We start from the raw sequence: 22,278 nt of genomic DNA on the forward strand, positions 1-22,278 counted from the left end.
GAGGCAGCATTTATAGTGTTATATAGGTGAGAGGCAGCATGTATAGTGTTATATAGGTGAGAGGCAGCATGTATAGTGTTACATAGGTGAGAGGCAGCATGTATAGTGTTACATAGGTGAGAGGCAGCATTTATAGTGTTATATAGGTGAGAGGCGGCATGTATAGTGTTACATAGGTGAGAGGCAGCATGTATAGTGTTATATAGGTGAGAGGCAGCATGTATAGCGTTATATAGGTGAGCGGTAGCATGTATAGTGTTATATAGGTGAGAGGCAGCATGTATAGCGTTATATAGGTGAGAGGCAGCGTGTATAGTGTTATATAGGTGAGAGGCAGCATGTATAGCGTTATATAGGTGAGAGGCAGCATGTATAGCGTTATATAGGTGAGAGGCAGCATGTATAGTGTTATATAGGTGAGAGGCAGCATGTATAGTGTTACATAGGTGAGAGGCGGCATGTATAGTGTTATATAGGTGAGAGGCGGCATGTATAGTGTTATATAGGTGAGAGGCAGCATGTATAGTGTTATATAGGTGAGAGGCAGCATGTATAGCGTTATATAGGTGAGAGGCGGCATGTATAGCGTTACATAGGTGAGAGGCGGCATGTATAGTGTTATATAGGTGAGAGGCAGCATGTATAGCGTTATATAGGTGAGAGGCAGCATGTATAGTGTTATATAGGTGAGAGGCAGCATGTATAGTGTTATATAGGTGAGAGGGTGAGAGGCGGCATGTATAGTGTTATATAGGTGAGAGGCGGCATGTATAGTGTTATATAGGTGAGAGGCGGCATGTATAGTGTTATATAGGTAAGAGGCGGCATGTATAGTGTTACATAGGCGATAGGCGGCATGTATAGTGTTACATAGGTGAGAGGCAGCATGTATAGTGTTACATAGGTGAGAGGCAGCATGTATAGTGTTACATAGGTGAGAGGCAGCATGTATAGTGTTACATAGGTGAGAGGCAGCATGTATAGTGTTACATAGGTAAGAGGCAGCATGTATAGTGTTATATAGGTGAGAGGAAGCATGTATAGTGTTGTATAGGTGAGAGGCAGCATGTATAGTGTTACACAGATGAGAAGCAGCATGTATAGCGTTATATAGGTGACAGGCAGCTTGTATAGTGTTATATAGGTGACAGGTAGCATGTATAGTGTTATATAGGTGAGAGGCAGCATGTATAGTGTTATATAGGTGAGAGGCAGCATGTATAGTGTTATATAGGTGAGAGGCAGCATGTATAGCGTTATAGGTGAGAGGCAGCATGCATAGTGTTATATAGGTGAGAGGCAGCTTGTATAGCGTTATATAGGTGAGAGGCTGCATGTATAGTGTTATATAGGTGAGAGGCAGCATGTATAGCGTTACATAGGTGAGAGGCGGCATGTATAGCGTTACATAGGTGAGAGGCGGCATGTATAGCGTTATATAGGTGAGAGGCAGCATGTATAGTGTTACATAGGTGACAGGTAGCATGTATAGTGTTATATAGGTGAGAGGCAGCATGTATAGTGTTATATAGGTGAGCGGTGGCATGTATAGTGTTAGACAGGTGAGAGGCAGCATGTATAGCGTTATATAGGTGAGGCAGCATGTATAGCGTTACATAGGTGAGAGGCGGCATGTATAGCGTTACATAGGTGAGAGGCGGCATGTATAGCGTTATATAGGTGAGAGGCAGCATGTATAGTGTTACATAGGTGACAGGTAGCATGTATAGTCTTATATAGGTGAGAGGCGGCATGTATAGTGTTACATAGGTGAGAGGCGGCATGTATAGCGTTATATAGGTGAGAGGCGGCATGTATAGCGTTATATAGGTGAGAGGCAGCATGTATAGTGTTATATAGGTGAGAGGCGGCATGTATAGCGTTATATAGGTGAGAGGCAGCATGTATAGTGTTATATAGGTGAGAGGCGGCATGTATAGCGTTATATAGGTGAGAGGCAGCATGTATAGTGTTATATAGGTGAGAGGCGGCATGTATAGCGTTATATAGGTGAGCGGTAGCATGTATAGCATTATATAGGTGAGAGGCAGCATGCATAGCGTTATATAGGTGAGAGGCAGCATGTATAGCGTTATATAGGTGAGAGGCAGCATGTATAGTGTTATATAGGTGAGAGGCAGCATGTATAGTGTTATATAGGTGAGAGGCGGCATGCATAGTGTTAGACAGGTGAGAGGCAGCATGTATAGGGTTATATAGGTGAGAGGCGGCATGTATAGCGTTATATCGGTGAGAGGCGGCATGTATAGTGTTACATAGGTGAGAGGCGGCATGTATAGTGTTACATAGGTGAGAGGCGGCATGTATAGCGTTATATAGGTGAGAGGCGGCATGTATAGCGTTATATAGGTGAGAGGCAGCATGCATAGTGTTACATAGGTGAGAGGCGGCATGTATAGCGTTATATAGGTGAGAGGCAGCATGTATAGCGTTAGACAGGTGAGAGGCGGCATGTATAGCGTTATATAGGTGAGAGGCGGCATGTATAGCGTTACATAGGCGATAGGCGGCATGTATAGTGTTACATAGGTGAGAGGCGGCATGTATAGCGTTACATAGGTGAGAGGCAGCATGTATAGCGTTATATAGGCGATAGGCGGCATGTATAGTGTTACATAGGTGAGAGGCGGCATGTATAGTGTTATATAGGCGATAGGCGGCATGTATAGTGTTACATAGGTGAGAGGCGGCATGTATAGCGTTACATAGGCGATAGGCGGCATGTATAGTGTTACATAGGTGAGAGGCGGCATGTATAGCGTTACATAGGTGAGAGGCAGCATGTATAGCGTTATATAGGCGATAGGCGGCATGTATAGTGTTACATAGGTGAGAGGCAGCATGTATAGTGTTATATAGGTGAGAGGCAGCATGTATAGTGTTATATAGGTGAGAGGCGGCATGTATAGTGTTATATAGGCGATAGGCGGCATGTATAGTGTTACATAGGTGAGAGGCGGCATGTATAGCGTTATATAGGTGAGAGGCGGCATGTATAGTGTTACATAGGTGAGAGGCAGCATGTATAGCGTTACATAGGTAAGAGGCAGCATAAATAGTGTTACATAGGTAAAAGGCAGCATAAATAGTGTTACATAGGTGAGAGGCGGCATGTATAGTGTTACATAGGTCAGAGGCAGCATGTATAGTGTTACATAGGTAAGAGGCAGCATGTATAGTGTTATATAGGTGAGAGGTAGCATGTATAGTGTTATATAGGTGAGAGGCAGCATGTAAAGCGTTATATAGGTGAGAGGCGGCATGTATAGTGTTACATAGGTGAGAGGCGGCATGTATAGTGTTATATAGGTGAGAGGAAGCATGTATAGTGTTATATAGGTGAGAGGCAGCATGTATAGCGTTATATAGGTGAGAGGCAGCATGTATAGTGTTATATAGGTGAGAGGCAGCATGTATAGTGTTATATAGGTGAGAGGCAGCATGTAAAGCGTTATATAGGTGAGAGGCGGCATGTATAGTGTTACATAGGTGAGAGGCGGCATGTATAGTGTTATATAGGTGAGAGGAAGCATGTATAGTGTTATATAGGTGAGAGGCAGCATGTATAGCGTTATATAGGTGAGAGGCAGCATGTATAGTGTTATATAGGTGAGAGGCAGCATGTATAGTGTTATATAGGTGAGAGGCGGCATGCATAGTGTTATATAGGTGAGAGGCGGCATGCATAGTGTTATATAGGTGAGAGGCAGCATGTATAGTGTTACATAGGTGAGAGGCGGCATGTATAGTGTTACATAGGTGAGAGGCGGCATGTATAGTGTTATATAGGTGAGAGGCAGCATGTATAGTGTTATATAGGTGAGAGGCAGCATGAATAGTGTTACATAGGTGAGAGGCAGCATGTATAGCGTTATATAGGTGAGAGGCAGCATGTATAGCGTTACATAGGTAAGAGGCAGCATGTATAGTGTTACATAGGTGAGAGGCAGCATGTATAGCGTTATATAGGTGAGAGATAGCTGTTAAAGGTTTCATTACTAAAAAGCCACCAGCATTTTTTTCCTGTGTGGAACTACAAGTCTCAGCATGGTAGCACCTCATAGAGTGTACAGTCCAGCTTTCCCACTGTCCTCTATAAGAGATTTCCCAGGCATTGCCCGTGACACCAGAGATGACTATGATAAGTGTATTTATACTATTACTATTTCCTATTGACCCCAGATTCTGTGGCGGCAGTTCCTGAAATTTAAAGAGACAGAGCTCCCCAGTAAGGAGGCCGACAAGAACCAGTCTAAGCTGCAGTACCAGTCTCTGGAGGTGAGTGTCATGTCCCAGTGTCCTCACATACAGTAATTGTGCTGTACTTACAGAACTGTCTGATCCACCTAAAGTCTCTATCCCCCTCTACGTAACCCACACAGTATACCCCTCATCTGACCTGTGCCAGTCTCTATCCCCCTTTATCTAACTCCTATACCCCTCATCTGACCTGTGCCAGTCTCTATCCCCCTCTATCTAACTCCTATACCCCTCATCTGACCTGTGCCAGTCTCTATCCCCCTCTATCTAACTCCTATACCCCTCATCTGACCTGTGCCAGTCTCTATCCCCCTCTATCTAACTCCTATACCCCTCATCTGACCTGTGCCAGTCTCTATCCCCCTCTATCTAACTCCTATACCCCTTATCTGACCTGTGCCAGTCTCTATCCCCCTCTATCTAACTCCTATACCCCTCATCTGACCTGTGCCAGTCTCTATCCCCCTCTATCTAACTCCTATACCCCTCATCTGACATGTGCCTCTGCCTCCATTGTCCATGTATCTAACCCATATACCCCTCACCTGACCTGTGCCTCTGCCTCCACTGTCCATGTATCTAACCCATATACCCCTCATCTGACTTGTGCCTCTGCATCCACTGTCCATGTATGTAACCCATATACCCCTAACCTGACCTGTGCCTCTGCATCCATTGTCCTCTCTTAGGGAGCAGTAAAATCTGGACAGCTGAAGGTAACGGCTGGATATCATCCCCTAGATGTGGAGAAGGAGTGGGGGAAACTACACGTGTCCATCCTGGAGAGAGAAAAGCTGCTGCGTATAGAACTGGAGAGGTGAGAGGAGAGAATAATCAGACAGGATGATAGAACTGGAGAGGTGAGGGGAGAATAATCAGTAATCAGACAGGATGATAGAGCTGGAGAGGTGAGAGGAGAATAATCAGACAGGATGATAGAACTGGAGAGGTGAGGGGAGAGTAATCAGACAGGATGATAGAGCTGGAGAGGTGAGAGGAGAATAAATAGACAGGATGATAGAACTGGAGAGGTGAGAGGAGAATAATCAGTAATCAGACAGGATGATAGAGCTGGAGAGGTGAGAGGAGAATAAATAGACAGGATGATAGAACTGGAGAGGTGAGAGGAGAATAATCAGTAATCAGACAGGATGATAGAACTGGAGAGGTGAGAGGAGAATAATCAGACAGGATGATAGAACTGGAGAGGTGAGAGGAGAATAATCAGACAGGATGATAGAACTGGAGAGAAGAGAATAATCAGACAGGATGATAGAACTGGAGAGGTGAGAGCGGAGAATAATCAGACAGGATGATAGAACTGGAGAGGTGAGAGCGGAGAATAATCAGACAGGATGATAGAACTGGAGAGGTGAGAGAGGAGAATAATCAGACAGGATGATAGAACTGGAGAGGTGAGAGGAGAATAATCAGACAGGATGATAGAACTGGAGATGTGAGAGGAGAATAATCAGACAGGATGATAGAACTGGAGAGGTGAGAGGAGAATAATCAGACAGGATGATAGAACTGGAGAGGTGAGAGGAGAATAATCAGACAGGATGATAGAACTGGGGAGGTGAGAGAGGAGAATAATCAGACCGGATGATAGAACTGGAGAAGTGAGAGGAGAATAATCAGACAGTATGATAGAACTGGAGAGGTGAGAGGAGAATAATCAGACAAGTTGATAGAACTGGAGAGGTGAGAGGAGAATAATCAGACAGGATGATAGAACTGGAGAGGTGAGAGGACAATAATCAGACAGGATGATAGAACTGGAGAGGTGAGAGGAGAATAATCAGACAGGATGATAGAACTGGAGAGGTGAGAGAGGAGAATAATCAGACAGGATGATAGAACTGGAGAGGTGAGAGGAGAATAATCGAACAGGATGATAGAGGTGGGAGAGGAGAGGTGGAGAGGTGAGAGAGGAGAATAATCAGACAGGATGATAGAACTGGAGAGGTGAGAGAGGAGAATAATCAGACAGGATGATAGAACTGGAGAGGTGAGAGGAGAATAATTAGACAGGATGATAGAACTGAAGAGGTGAGAGGAGAATAATCGAACAGGATGATAGAACTGGAGAGGTGAGAGAGGAGAATAATCAGACAGGATGATAGAACTGGAGAGGTGAGAGAGGAGAATAATCAGACAGGATGATAGAACTGGAGAGGTGAGAGGAGAATAATCAGACAGGATGATAGAACTGGGGAGGTGAGAGGAGAATAATCAGACAGGATGATAGAACTGGAGAGGTGAGAGGAGAATAACCAGACAGGATGATAGAACTGGAGAGGTGAGAGAGGAGAATAATCAGACAGGATGATAGAACTGGAGAGGTGAGAGGAGAATAATCAGACAGGATGATAGAACTGGAGATGTGAGAGGAGAATAATCAGACAGGATGATAGAACTGGAGAGGTGAGAGGACAATAATCAGACAGGATGATAGAACTGGAGAGGTGAGAGGAGAATAATCAGACAGGATGATAGAACTGGAGAGGTGAGAGGAGAATAATCAGACAGGATGATAGAACTGGAGAGGTGAGAGGAGAATAATCAGACAGGATGATAGAACTGGAGAGGTGAGAGGAGAATAATCAGACAGGATGATAGAACTGGAGAGGTGAGAGGAGAATAATCAGACAGGATGATAGAACTGGAGATGTGAGAGGAGAATAATCAGACAGGATGATAGAACTGGAGAGGTGAGAGGAGAATAATCAGACAGGATGATAGAACTAGAGAGGTGAGAGAGGAGAATAATTAGACAGGATGATAGAACTGGAGAGGTGAGAGGATGTACGTGATAGATAAGACGCAGCCATTGTGCTTCTGGGGTTCCTATACCTGGGACCAGGCATGATAGTGCAGGGCTGTACGTGATAGATAAGATGCAGCCATTGGGCTTCTGGGGTTCCTATAGCTGGGACCAGGCATGATAGCGCGGTGCTGTACGTGATACATAAGATGCAGCGGCTCCTGCAGACCTTTAGGAACCAGTGTTTGCGTTGGTAACGGGGCTGTTTCTAGAGTATAGTCACTGGCTGGGTTCCTCCATGACTCACAGCTCCGTTCTGGGGAACTCACCCCATAGCTGCCAGTGAATGTAGTTCTGTCAGCATTCCGGAAATTCAGGGTTAAGTCGTATTGTGCCAAATGAAGTTTCCTATATGGGTCAGCTTACAGAGAGATGTAGACCGAGAACGCTGCAGACCACAGAGTCATGACTCCCTTTATAAGAAGCACAGCAGAGTCGTTATGAATAGTGGTAGAGTGTGGTGCGGTGAGTCATGCCACAGTAATTACATCCAGCCCGTTAGGGCAGTGTGGGCCGGGCCGCAGCTAGAGGAGGGGGACCCACAGCAGCTGCACATCTGTCAGTGTCAGAGCTATGAGCGGAGAGAGCACACATTCGGGATAGGTGAGAGCTTCTGCAAAGGGGGTGGGGTCTGCAGAGCGTTGTGACTCACATCTACACGGCGAGACCTCCTGGCTTAGCTGAGTCTGTATCAGCCCTGCTGCGACGTCTGCCAGGATGTGTTGGCTGGGAAAGTTTTGTTTGTCGTCTAACTTATTTGTTGAAGTGTGTATTGTGGCATTTGAAGTAAGGGTGAGGCTGGTACAAGTCACTGACAGAACTGCTTCCTACCAGCAAACACCGCCCTAGGACGCCGGCCGTCGGATCTATGTCACCTTATCTGTCGCACTGTACACTGGTAACACCAGGCCCTATGATTATACCCGGAACTGGGATCCTTTTCCTGCATGTGTAAGCCGGGATGTACATTTTTACTAAGTATTTCCTATAAAGGGTAGATGCTGATAAATGAGAGGCGGGAAAATCGCAGGAGTCATCCTTGCCTGAAGAGCTTGCAGTCTGATCGTTTTATCTCTTGTCTCTTCCACAGGCTAGAGCGCCTGCAGCGCATTGTCAGCAAGCTGCAGATGGAGTCCGGACTGTGTGAGGAGCAGCTGAACCAGGCCGATGCCTTACTGCAGACGGTGAGTCGCCGGTGACCGCCATTCTTCACCTGCGTGTTTGGAGACTCCTGTGATGATGGTGGCGGCTACGGGCCATCGCACCGGAGATCATGGGTGAGAACACTGAGGGTCTCCTACTGACTCATTATATGTTTCTTACAGAATATCCGCCTGATGAGCTCCGGGAAGGCGCCACAACGAGCTGGAGACATTGAGCGGGATCTGGACAAGGCAGACTCCATGATACGTATCCTATTTAACGATGTGCAGGCGCTTAAGGACGGGCGCCATCCTCAGGGAGAGCAGATGTACCGCAGGTATAATGGCGCCACTGTGATGCCAGCTGAGCTAGTATTGTCAATAAGGACGCCATCAGCTGACGCTTCTAATGTCTATGCCGACAGGGTCTATCGCCTCCATGAGCGCCTGGTCGCCATACGCACGGAGTACAATCTGCGCATTAAGTCTGGGGCCACTCAGGTCATCTCCACAGTGACGCACATCACCCAGCAGTCCAGTCGTCCAGACGCGGATGACATCACCCTACGCTATCTCCAGGAGCTGCTCAGTTGGGTGGAAGAAAACCAGAAACGAATTAATTCCGCTGAATGGGGGTCAGACCTTTCCAGTGTGGAGTCCCAGCTGGGCAGCCACCGCGGCCTCCATCAGTCTATCAACGAGTTCCGAGCAAAGATTGAACGGGCGCGGGCTGATGAGGTGAGTGACGGAAGCCGGGGCTGCCACTAGCACCAGGGTTGTGTCCTGGTCCCTGACATAAGACCTATACCACTTGCTCTGCTCACATCCTTAAGACACAGATATGTGGATTTGCCCCAAGACACCCCTGAAGGAATGTGCGGGTGCCGGATGACGGCCCTGACAGATGGGATTCCGACTGACAGGGGCTATTCTCCGTAGTGGGGAGCCACAACCCCCATAGAGGGAGCCTAGACAATATGGCAAGCCACCGAGCCCCGCTTCTTTACGCCTCCGCCCCCCCCCCCAGTCAGAGAGTAACGGCAGTCAAGATTTTGATGTCGATATACTGACCATCGGAACCCCGACTGTTGGCCCGCCATACCACACACACGGAATGTGCATGGCATAGGCCCAGCTTGAGGTGGCATTATAGGGGGCCATAATAGAGGGGTGGTCTACCTTCTCCGAGCCCTTATCTCACTGCACTCTTCTGTTCTCAGGCTCAGATGACCGGGGGACGTGGATCCTATCAGGAGTATCTGGGGAAATTGGATTTACAATATGCAAAGCTGCTGGTAAGAATCTGAGTGTGAGCCCCCACAGGAGAGGAAGGCAGCACCCATCTGTCATTTGCTGCTCATGACACCCCCTCTCCCTCATACAGAACTCTTCCAAAGCCAGGCTGCGACACTTGGAGAGCCTTTACGCCTTCGTGTCGGCCGCCACCAAAGAGCTGATGTGGCTGAACGATAAAGAGGAGGAAGAAGTGAACTTTGACTGGAGTGAACGCAACACTAACATGACGAGCAAGAAAGAGAACTACTCGGTGAGTGACATACATGTGGCGTATTGGGGAGACACGGAAAAGGGGAATACACCGGAACACGAGATGGGGATATACACCGGAACACGAGATGGGGATATACACCGGAACACGAGATGGGGATATACACCGGAACACGAGATGGGGATATACACCGGAACACGAGATGGGGATATACACCGGAACACGAGATGGGGATATACACCGGAACAGGAGATGGGGATATACACCGGAACAGGAGATGGGGATATACACCGGAACAGGAGATGGGGATATACACCGGAACAGGAGATGGGGATATACACCGGAACACGAGATGGGGATATACACCGGAACAGGAGATGGGGATATACACCGGAACAGGAGATGGGGATATACACCGGAACAGGAGATGGGGATATACACCGGAACAGGAGATGGGGATATACACCGGAACAGGAGATGGGGATATACACCGGTACAGGAGATGGGGATATACACCGGTACAGGAGATGGGGATATACACCGGTACAGGAGATGGGGATATACACCGGAACAGGAGATGGGGATATACACCGGTACAGGAGATGGGGATATACACCGGTACAGGAGATGGGGATATACACCGGTACAGGAGATGGGGATATACACCGGTACAGGAGATGGGGATATACACCGGTACAGGAGATGGGGATATACACCGGAACAGGAGATGGGGATATACACCGGAACAGGAGATGGGGATATACACGGAGATCAGACACCGGAACAGGAGATGGGGATATACACCGGAACAGGAGATGGGGATATACACGGATATTAGTCACTGGAACAGGAGATGGGGATATACACCGGAACACAAGATGGGGATATACACCGTAACAGGAGATGGGGATATACACCGGAACAGGAGATGGGGATATACACCGGAACAGGAGATGGGGATATACACCGGAACAGGAGATGGGGATATACACCGGTACAGGAGATGGGGATATACACCGGTACAGGAGATGGGGATATACACCGGTACAGGAGATGGGGATATACACCGGTACAGGAGATGGGGATATACACCGGAACAGGAGATGGGGATATACACAGAGATTAGTCACTGGAACAGGAGATGGGGATATACACCGGAACACGAGATGGGGATATACACTGGAACAGGAGATGGGGATATACACAGAGATAAGTCACTGGAACAGGAGATGGGGATATACACCAGAAGAGGAGATGGGGATATACACGGAGATCAGACACTGGAACAGGAGATGGGGATATACACCGGAACACGAGATGGGGATATACACGGAGATCAGACACTGGAAAAGGAGATGGGGATATACACCGGAACACAAGGTTGGGATATACACCGGAACAGGAGATGGGGATATACACCGGAACAGGAGATGGGGATATACACGGAGATTAGTCACTGGAACAGGAGATGGGGATATACACCGGAACAGGAGATGGGGATATGCACGGAGATTAGTCACTGGAACAGGAGATGGGGATATACACGGGAGATCAGACACAGGAACAGGAGATGGGGATATACACGGGAGATCAGACACAGGAACAGGAGATGGGGATATACACGGGAGATCAGACACAGGAACAGGAGATGGGGATATACACGGGAGATCAGACACAGGAACAGGAGATGGGGATATACACGGAGATTAGTCACTGGAACAGGAGATGGGGATATACACGGGAGATCAGACACAGGAACAGGAGATGGGGATATACACGGGAGATCAGACACAGGAACAGGAGATGGGGATATACACTGGAGATCAGACACAGGAACAGGAGATGGGGATATACATGGAAGATCAGACACTGGAACGGTAAGCATAAAAGATAACATTTAGTGACATACATACTTGTCCACAAAAGGGATTTATGCGGGAGCTTGAACTTAAGGAGAAGAAGATAAAGGACATCCAGAACTCTGGTGATAGACTCCTCCGGGAAGACCACCCGAGCAAATCTACGGTTGAGGTTAGTATCATCATCTTCTCTCTGCTCGTGCAATGTTCCAAGTATGATTACACAGCGATCCCCTGGTGCCCCTGACACAGTATCAGTGACCATAGGACATACACGGTAACAGTGACCATAGGACGGCGATCCCCCTGGTGCCCCTGACACAGTGTCAGTGACCATAGGACGGCGATCCCCCTGGTGCCCCTGACACAGTGTCAGTGACCATAGGACGGCGATCCCCCTGGTGCCCCGGCACAGTGTCAGTGACCATAGGACGGCGATCCCCCTGGTGCCCCTGACACAGTGTCAGTGACCATAGGACGGCGATCCCCCTGGTGCCCCGGCACAGTGTCAGTGACCATAGGACGGCGATCCCCCTGGTGCCCCTGACACAGTGTCAGTGACCATAGGACGGCGATCCCCCTGGTGCCCCTGACACAGTGTCAGTGACCATAGGACGGTGATCCCCCTGGTGCCCCTGACACAGTATCAGTGACCATATTACGACTGGTTGGCTGGAAGAGTTGGTGTTTGGAGGGCTCAAGAGGGCTGGCTGGAAAGGGTGTGTGTGTGTGTGTGTGTGTGTGTGTGTGTGTGTAGATGCGTGGGGGGGGGTGCTCGGGACAGGCTGGCTGAAAGGGTGTGTGTGTGTAGATGGGTGGGGCTGGCCGGAAGCTTGTGGGTGTTTGGAGTGGGGGGGGGGGGGGCTTGGGAGGGCATACTGGTCATTAATGCTGGATTACATGGCTGGCTTCTGAGCTTCAGCTCTCCATACCTGTATATTGCACCTTTGGGTGGGGTTCTATGATGGGCGTTGTCTCTTTCAGGCGTTCCAGGCTGCTCTGCAGACTCAGTGGAGTTGGATGCTGCAGCTGTGCTGCTGTATTGAGGCCCATCTTAAGGAAAACACCGCCTATTTCCAGGTACGGCCTGTAGGGGGCGATGGTGCAGCACAACTAATCACTGTATCACTGGCCTTGACATACTGCAGGTCTCCAAACTAGTTATCCTGTAACACGGACTAGCCATCGTATAACACGGACTAGCCATCGTATAACACGGACTAGCCATCGTATTACAGAGACTAGCCATTGTAGAACACGGACTAGCCATCGTATAACACGGACTAGCCATCGTATAACACGGACTAGCCATTGTATAACAGAGACTAGCCATCCTGGAACGTGGACTAGCCATCGTATAACACGGAGTAGCCATCGTATAACAGAGACTAGCCATCGTATAACAGAGACTAGCCATCGTATAACACGGACTAGCCATCGTATAACACAAACTAGCCGTCCTATAACAGAGTAGCCATCCTATAACACAGAGTAGCCATCCTATAACACGGACTAGCCATCGTATAACACGGACTAGCCGTCCTATAACACAGAGTAGCCGTCCTATAACACGGACTAGCCGTCCTATAACACGGACTAGCCGTCCTATAACACGAACTAGCCGTCCTATAACACGGACTAGCCGTCCTATAACACGGAGTAGCCGTCCTATAACACAGAGTAGCCGTCCTATAACACAGACTAGCTATCCTATAACACAGAGTAGCCATCCTATAACACGGAGTAGCCATCCTATAACACGGAGTAGCCATCCTATAACACAGAGTAGCCATCCTATAACACAGAGTAGCCATCCTATAACACAGAGTAGCCATCCTATAACACAGAGTAGCCATCCTATAACACGGACTAGCCGTCCTATAACACAGAGTAGCCGTCCTATAACACAGAGTAGCCGTCCTATAACAAAGACTAGCCATCCTATAACACAGAGTAGCCATCCTATAACACGGACTAGCCATCCTATAACATGGACTAGCTATCCTATAACAGGGACTAGCCGTCCTATAACACAGAGTAGCCATTCTATAACAGGGACTAGCCATCCTATAACACAGAGTAGCCATCCTATAACACGGACTAGCCATCCTATAACACAGAGTAGCCATCCTATAACAGGGACTAGCCATCCTATAACACGGACTAGCCATCCTATAACACGGACTAGCCATCCTATAACACGGACTAGCCATCCTATAACACAGACTAGCCATCCTATAACACGGACTAGCCATCCTATAACACAGACTAGCCATCCTATAACACGGACTAGCCATCCTATAACACGGACTAGCCATCCTATAACACAGACTAGCCATCCTATAACAGGGACTAGCCATCCTATAACACGGACTAGCCATCCTATAACAGGGACTAGCCATCCTATAACAGGGACTAGCCATCCTATAACACAGAGTAGCCATCCTATAACACAGACTAGCCATCCTATAACACAGAGTAGCCATCCTATAACACAGAGTAGCTATCCTATAACACAGAGTAGCCGTCCTATAACACAGAGTAGCCGTCCTATAACAGGGACTAGCCATCCTATAACAGGGACTAGCCATCCTATAACAGGGACTAGCCATCCTATAACAGGGACTAGCCATCCTATAACACAGAGTAGCCATCCTATAACACAGAATAGCCATCCTATAACAGGGACTAGCCATCCTATAACACGGACTAGCCATCCTATAACACGGACTAGCCATCCTATAACACGGACTAGCCATCCTATAACACAGACTAGCCATCCTATAACACGGACTAGCCATCCTATAACACAGAGTAGCCGTCCTATAACACAGAGTAGCCGTCCTATAACAGGGACTAGCCATCCTATAACAGGGACTAGCCATCCTATAACAGGGACTAGCCATCCTATAACAGGGACTAGCCATCCTATAACACAGAGTAGCCATCCTATAACACAGAATAGCCATCCTATAACAGGGACTAGCCATCCTATAACACGGACTAGCCATCCTATAACACGGACTAGCCATCCTATAACACGGACTAGCCATCCTATAACACAGACTAGCCATCCTATAACACGGACTAGCCATCCTATAACACAGAGTAGCCATCCTATAACACAGAGTAGCTATCCTATAACACAGAGTAGCCGTCCTATAACACAGAGTAGCCGTCCTATAACAGGGACTAGCCATCCTATAACAGGGACTAGCCATCCTATAACAGGGACTAGCCATCCTATAACAGGGACTAGCCATCCTATAACACAGAGTAGCCATCCTATAACACAGACTAGCCATCCTATAACACAGAGTAGCCATCCTATAACACAGAGTAGCTATCCTATAACACAGAGTAGCCGTCCTATAACACAGAGTAGCCGTCCTATAACAGGGACTAGCCATCCTATAACAGGGACTAGCCATCCTATAACAGGGACTAGCCATCCTATAACAGGGACTAGCCATCCTATAACACAGAGTAGCCATCCTATAACACAGAATAGCCATCCTATAACAGGGACTAGCCATCCTATAACACGGACTAGCCATCCTATAACACGGACTAGCCATCCTATAACACGGACTAGCCATCCTATAACACAGACTAGCCATCCTATAACACGGACTAGCCATCCTATAACACAGAGTAGCCGTCCTATAACACAGAGTAGCCGTCCTATAACAGGGACTAGCCATCCTATAACAGGGACTAGCCATCCTATAACAGGGACTAGCCATCCTATAACAGGGACTAGCCATCCTATAACACAGAGTAGCCATCCTATAACACAGAATAGCCATCCTATAACAGGGACTAGCCATCCTATAACACGGACTAGCCATCCTATAACACGGACTAGCCATCCTATAACACGGACTAGCCATCCTATAACACAGACTAGCCATCCTATAACACGGACTAGCCATCCTATAACACAGAGTAGCTGTCCTATAACACAGAGTAGCCATCCTATAACACAGAGTAGCCATCCTATAACAGGGACTAGCCATCCTATAACAGGGACTAGCCATCCTATAACACAGAGTAGCCATCCTATAACACAGACTAGCCATCCTATAACACAGAGTAGCCATCCTATAACACAGAGTAGCCATCCTATAACACGGACTAGCCATCCTATAACACAGAGTAGCCATCCTATAAGAGGGACTAGCCATCCTATAACACGGACTAGCCATCCTATAACAGGGACTAGCCGTCCTATAACAGGGACTAGCCGTCCTATAACACAGAGTAGCCATCCTATAACACAGAGTAGCCATCCTATAACACGGACTAGCCATCGTATAACACAGAGTAGCCATCCTATAACACAGACTAGCCATCCTATAACACAGAGTAGCTATCCTATAACAGGGACTAGCCATCCTATAACACAGAGTAGCTATCCTATAACAGGGACTAGCCGTCCTATAACAGGGACTAGCCATCCGCGGGTCTGATTATACCATATGCAGGACACTGCACAGGAATTCCAGCTTTCAGTGTACGTTAGTTACTATGTGCTCTGAGCATGCATCTTTTAGTTGGTGACTCTCACAGGGATGTAGTATGTTCTGATCCCCTCCGTAATCCATGTGCCCCTGAAGCTGGCATGTCACAGTCACCCCACCGACCATCTCCCTCTCTGGACAGTTCTTTTCAGATGTAAAAGAGGCTGCAGAACACCTGAAGAAGATCCAGGACACCATGCGCAGGAAATACACCTGTGATCGCTCCATCACGGTGACGCGGCTGGAAGACCTGGTGCAGGACAGCATGGTGAGTGTCTGTGGCGTACCGATGCCCGCTGTTATACCATCACTGAGCATTCTGCGGTCCTAGTGCACACTAAGTATTTAGGGGCTACATTACCGAGTATCCCCACGGGTCACTGCGCTGCCGGCGTATATGGTCAGTGTGACATAAAGGGAACAGCTAAGATCTTTCTTTCCCACATCCAGGAAGAAAAGGAGCAGCTGACGGAGTACAAGGGGCAGATCGCCAGCCTTGCCAAGCGGGCAAAATCTATCATACAGCTGAAACCTCGGAGTCCAGCCAACCCTCCCAAAGGCGAACAACCTATACAGGCCGTCTGTGACTACAAGCAGCTAGAGGTAGGAGTGCAAATGTGGTGTGTATACATAGATCAGTGTAAGATGAGTGTGTGACACTGTTCTGTGCCTCCAGGTGTCTGTAAGAGATGAGTGTGTGACACTGTTCTGTGCCTCCAGGTGTCTGTAAGAGATGAGTGTGTGACACTGTTCTGTGCCTCTAGGTCACTGTAAGATGAGTGTGACACTGTTATGTGCCTTCAGGTGTCTGTAAGATGAGTGTGTGACACTGTTCTGTGCCTCTAGGTGTCTGTAAGATGAGTGTGTGACACTGTTCTGTGCCTCTAGGTCACTGTAAGATGAGTGTGACACTGTTATGTGCCTTCAGGTGTCTGTAAGATGAGTGTGACACTGTTCTGTGCCTGAAGGTCTCTGTAAGATGAGTGTGTGACACTTTTCTGTGCCTCTAGGTCACTGTAAGAGATTAGTGTGTGACACTGTTCTTTGCCTGAAGGTCTCTGTAAGATGAGTGTGACACTGTTCTGTGCCTCCAGGTGTCTATAAGATGAGTGTGTGACACTGTTATGTGCCTCTTGGTCACTGTAAGAGATGAGTGTGTGACACTGTTCTGTGCCTGTAGGTGTCTGTAAGATTAGTGTGACACTGTTCTGTGCCTGTAGGTGTATGTAAGATGCGTGTGTGACACTGTTCTGTGCCTCCAGGTCTCTGTAGTATAAGTGTGACACTATTCTGTACACACTAATCAATGTATGACACTCTCCTATCCCTGCAGATCACTGTACATAAGGGGGATGACTGCTTACTGGTGAATAACTCCCAGCCGAGCAAGTGGAAAGTGCTAAATGCTTCTGGAAGTGATGCCTTGGTACCCTCAGTGTGCTTTATCGTACCCCCTCCCAATAAGGAGGCTGTGGACGCCGTGAACAGGTGACTACACGTTCTGTGCCCCTCCCGGCATTCAGTCCTGTTTGTTCATCTACGTCTCGGTGGTTTCCGTGCTGCATGTCTCGTCTGTCTAATGTCTGTCATTATCCGAAGCACATGTATGACGGCTGTGCTGTGTGTTCTCCCGCAGACTGGATGCCAGCCACCAGAGCCTGCTCACTTCATGGCACACTATGTACATCGACCTGAAGAGCTTACTCTCTTACCAGTACCTTCTGCGGGACATCCAGCTGATCCAGTCCTGGTCCCTCATCACGGTGAGTCTGTCCTAGTTCCATAATGCCCACAGCAGGCAGGGGTGAGTCTCATGTGTAGTGGACAGTTACAGACTGAGGTGTTACTGACATGGGACTGAAGGAATAATCTAGAGCCTCTGTCTGTCAGTCCTGGGCAGAACAACACGTCAGCCATTTATTCCATGTGTAATATAACAGGTCCTGGTGATGGTCAGATTTCTGGGGGACCTGGGTTGCCATGATATAGGGCCCGAATTGTGCGTGTGTATACATCGGATGGGGGAGTGTGTTTAGCCCGCACCACACGGGTGAGAATCACCCCCTAAGTCTCTGGATCCGCTGAACCTCCAATGAATGGTTCCCAGTATAATAATCAGCAGATGGTGACCCTGTTACGATGGGATTTGTAGATATTTGCACACTTGCGGATAGATTTGCAGCCCTTGCACATCTAGTCACACATCACATTCATTTGCAGGGCAGGATGTCACTCTAGCTGGGCGGCATCTACCTATACACTGTCCACTGTGCAGTCGGGTGTGAATTACCCCCATGGTCAGGCGCAGCTTTGCTTGTGACACGAGACCCTTCTGTGAGCGGTCTGTTTGTGAGGCTGATGATGTTTCCTTCCTCTGCTCTCTGTAGTTCCGCACTATGACGCTGGAAGAACAGAAGCAGTATCTTCGGAACCTGGAAATTCACTACCAGGACTTCATGCGAGACAGCCAGGACTCGCAGAACTTCCACCCGGATGACCGCATGAACATTGAGAGGGAGTACAACTCCTGCACCCAGAGATATGACACGCTCCTGCGCAGCCTTGAGAGAGGTAAAAGCCACAACGAGGCACTCGGGGCGGATATAGCGTGTTCTGTGTATGGGCTGTAACCGTCCTCTTGTCGTTCTGCAGGGGAGCAGGATGAGAGCACGTGTAAGAATTACATCTCGCAGCTGAAGAACATCCAGCTGCAGCTGGAAGGATGCGAGTCTCGGACGGTCACCAAGATCCGAAGTCCTCTGGACAAAGATCCCATCAAAGAATGTTCCCAGCGCATTGGTGACCAGCAGGTAAGTCTCTTCCACTGGCCGCTCTGGCGCTGGTGGATAGCTTTGTCCTGCATTCCGCCACCACCTGCCCCGCTTTCTCTAACTGTCCATTGTTCCTCAGCAAATTCACTTTGAACTGGAAAACATTCAGAAGAATCTGGAAAAAGTGAGCGAGAAAACACGGAAACTTTTGGCCCAACCTGACCTGGGAGAATCTGGTCCCCTGTTGAGATCTGAACATGATGGAACCGTGCAGAAGATGGACCAAGTCTACAGCCTGTCCTCCATTTACCTCGAGAAGTACGTTGTCCGCTGGTCAGTTTGGTAAGAACTGCAGCACTAGTCCTGATACAAGGATCTGACCAGTATATTCGCCTGTTTCAGACTGAAGACTATAAACCTGGTTATAAGGAACACGCATGGAGCAGAGGAAATTGTGAAAACCTATGAGGATCAGCTGAAAGATGTCCAGACTGTACCCTCAGACCTCAAGGAGCTGGAGAGCAGCAAGTCAGAGCTAAAGGTGCGTACAGCTAATCATGGGATCCAACCACCTCTAATCACTCAGGGCTTGGGAACCACGGTCAGGGACTGTAGGTGCAGGGTACACTGGCAGGGACTGTAGGTGCAGGGTACACTGGAAGGGACTGTAGGTGCAGGGTACACTGGCAGGGATGTTGTACAGGGAACTCTAGGGGGGTACATGTGTCGGGGACTGTAGGTGCAGGGTATACTGCCAGGGATGTTGTACAGGGAACTCTGTGGGAGTACATGTGTGAGGGACTGTAGGTGCAGGGTACACTGGCAGGGACTGTAGGTACAGGGTACACTGGCAGGGATGTTGTACCAGGGGCGGGGAACTCTGTGGGGGTACATGTGTTGGGGACTGTAGGTGCAGGGTACACTGGCAGGGATGTTGTACCAGGGGCGGGGAACTCTGTAGGGGGTACATGTGCCAGGGACTGTAGGTGCAGGGTACACTGGCAGGGACTGTAGGTACAGGGTACACTGGCAGGGATGTTGTACAGGGGTGGGGAACTCTGTGGGGGTACATGTGTCAGGGACTGTAGGTGCAGGGTACACTGGCAGGGACTGTAGGTGCAGGGTACACTGGCAGGGATGTTGTACCAGGCGCAGGGTACACTGGCAGGGACTGTAGGTGCAGGGTACACTGGCAGGGACTGTAGGTGCAGGGTACACTGGCAGGGACTGTAGGTGCAGGGTACACTGGCAGGGACTGTAGGTGCAGGGTACACTGGCAGGGATGTTGTACCAGGCGCAGGGTACACTGGCAGGGACTGTAGGTACAGGGTACACTGGCAGGGACTGTAGGTACAGGGTACACTGGCAGGGACTGTAGGTGCAGGGTACACTGGCAGGGACTGTAGGTGCAGGGTACACTGGCAGGGATGTTGTACCAGGCGCAGGGTACACTGGCAGGGACTGTAGGTACAGGGTACACTGGCAGGGACTGTAGGTACAGGGTACACTGGCAGGGACTGTAGGTGCAGGGTACATTGGCAGGGACTGTAGGTGCAGGGTACACTGGCAGGGACTGTAGGTGCAGGGTACATTGGCAGGGACTGTAGGTACAGGGTACACTGGCAGGGACTGTAGGTGCAGGGTACACTGGCAGGGATGTTGTACCATGCGCAGGGTACACTGGCAGGGACTGTAGGTGCAGGGTACACTGGCAGGGACTGTAGGTGCAGGGTACACTGGCAGGGACTGTAGGTGCAGGGTACACTGGCAGGGATGTTGTACCAGGCGCAGGGTACATTGGCAGGGACTGTAGGTACAGGGTACACTGGCAGGGACTGTAGGTGCAGGGTACACTGGCAGGGATGTTGTACCAGGTGCAGGGTACACTGGCAGGGACTGTAGGTGCAGGGTACACTGGCAGGGACTGTAGGTGCAGGGTACACTGGCAGGGATGTTGTACCAGGCGCAGGGTACATTGGCAGGGACTGTAGGTGCAGGGTACACTGGCAGGGACTGTAGGTGCAGGGTACACTGGCAGGGACTGTAGGCGCAGGGTACACTGGCAGGGACTGTAGGCGCAGGGTACACTGGCAGGGACTGTAGGTGCAGGGTACACTGGCAGGGACTGTAGGTACAGGGTACATTGGCAGGGACTGTAGGTGCAGGGTACACTGGCAGGGACTGTAGGTGCAGGGTACACTGGCAGGGACTGTAGGTGCAGGGTACACTGGCAGGGACTGTAGGTGCAGGGTACACTGGCAGGGATGTTGTACCAGGCGCAGGGTATTCCCAGCAGGTGAGGAGCTACCAGTAAGCACCTATATATTAGGGGGTGTGGCGCCAGCGTTTGCACATCTTCCGTCACTTGCTGATTTATGATTGGTTGTTTCAGAGAATGCGTGGCCAGGTGGAAGGCCACCAGCCGCTCTTCAATGGCCTGGAGAGTGATCTCAGCAAGGCCAGGGAGGTGAGCGAGAAGATGCTGCGGGCTCACAGTGAGCGCGATGCAGATCTGGACCGCTATCGGGAGAAGGTGCAGCTGCTGCTGGAGCGCTGGCAAGCTATCATCCTGCAGATTGATGTGCGACAACGGGAACTGGAGCAGCTGGGCAAACAGCTACGTTACTACCGGGAGAGCTACGAGTGGCTCATCCGATGGATACTGGATGCCAAGCAGAGGCAGGAGAAGATCCAGTCTGTGCCTATCACAGACAGCAGAACTGTAAAGACACAGCTGCTGGAGGAGAAGGTAAGTGCCGGGAGATGGACCGCATGTCACATGGCCTGATACCTGGCACAGGACGAAAGCTGACGGCTTTGTCTTCTGATTCACAGAAACTGCTGGAGGAAAGTGAGAAGAACCGGGAGAAGGTGGACGAATGCCAGAAATATGCCAAGCAATACATCGATGCCATCAAGGTAAGACCGGCGGTCCGTGTTCCTGTCCCACTAGTGTTTATTGCACTGGGCATTGATCTCTGCTACAGATATTGGCTCTGATTGTAATTCACTTGGCCCCTGGCACGGTCACAGGGGGCACTGATGTTCTCATATGTCACAGATGATTAGCAGTGAGGTTCCCCCAATGGCTGCGACTACACCACTGTCTTTATCTATTCCAGGACTTTGAACTCCAGCTGGTGACTTACAAAGCCCAGGTGGAACCAGCAGTATCTCCTCTGAAGAAGCCCAAAGTGCAGTCTGCATCTGACAACATCATCCAGGAGGTGAGGGCACCGACGGGTCTTGCACACAGTAACACACACGCACTGTACTAAAGGGCAACATGGCTGAAGCGCAGCGCAAAATCAGCAGTGGTCCCATTGCATTGCCCACTGTCCTCCACAGTCCACTGATTTCCAGGGGAT

At 49.2% G+C, this 22,278-nt stretch overlaps 1 protein-coding gene across 24 annotated transcripts in view; it reads left to right on the plus strand.

Moving 5' to 3' along the window:
* Positions 1 to 22,278, plus strand: part of PLEC (plectin) — a 288,841-nt gene that overhangs the window by 243,294 nt on the left and 23,269 nt on the right. For all 24 annotated transcript variants that reach the window (XM_083144997.1, XM_083144996.1, XM_083144998.1 and 21 more), the window contains 20 exons: positions 4,204 to 4,299; positions 4,971 to 5,098; positions 8,199 to 8,292; positions 8,434 to 8,588; positions 8,676 to 8,988; positions 9,471 to 9,545; positions 9,635 to 9,796; positions 11,684 to 11,788; positions 12,601 to 12,696; positions 16,282 to 16,407; positions 16,590 to 16,742; positions 17,473 to 17,627; positions 17,776 to 17,902; positions 18,527 to 18,710; positions 18,792 to 18,949; positions 19,050 to 19,228; positions 19,313 to 19,451; positions 21,303 to 21,659; positions 21,746 to 21,829; positions 22,033 to 22,137. In XM_083144997.1, coding sequence (XP_083001123.1) covers positions 4,204 to 4,299; positions 4,971 to 5,098; positions 8,199 to 8,292; positions 8,434 to 8,588; positions 8,676 to 8,988; positions 9,471 to 9,545; positions 9,635 to 9,796; positions 11,684 to 11,788; positions 12,601 to 12,696; positions 16,282 to 16,407; positions 16,590 to 16,742; positions 17,473 to 17,627; positions 17,776 to 17,902; positions 18,527 to 18,710; positions 18,792 to 18,949; positions 19,050 to 19,228; positions 19,313 to 19,451; positions 21,303 to 21,659; positions 21,746 to 21,829; positions 22,033 to 22,137 — 2,991 coding nt within the window. The remainder of the gene's footprint in view (positions 1 to 4,203; positions 4,300 to 4,970; positions 5,099 to 8,198; positions 8,293 to 8,433; positions 8,589 to 8,675; positions 8,989 to 9,470; positions 9,546 to 9,634; positions 9,797 to 11,683; positions 11,789 to 12,600; positions 12,697 to 16,281; positions 16,408 to 16,589; positions 16,743 to 17,472; positions 17,628 to 17,775; positions 17,903 to 18,526; positions 18,711 to 18,791; positions 18,950 to 19,049; positions 19,229 to 19,312; positions 19,452 to 21,302; positions 21,660 to 21,745; positions 21,830 to 22,032; positions 22,138 to 22,278) is intronic.

The sequence above is a fragment of the Crinia signifera genome, chromosome 5 (assembly GCF_055691185.1).
Source record: "Crinia signifera chromosome 5, ASM5569118v1, whole genome shotgun sequence".
In the NCBI taxonomy this organism is placed as follows: domain Eukaryota; kingdom Metazoa; phylum Chordata; class Amphibia; order Anura; family Myobatrachidae; genus Crinia; species Crinia signifera.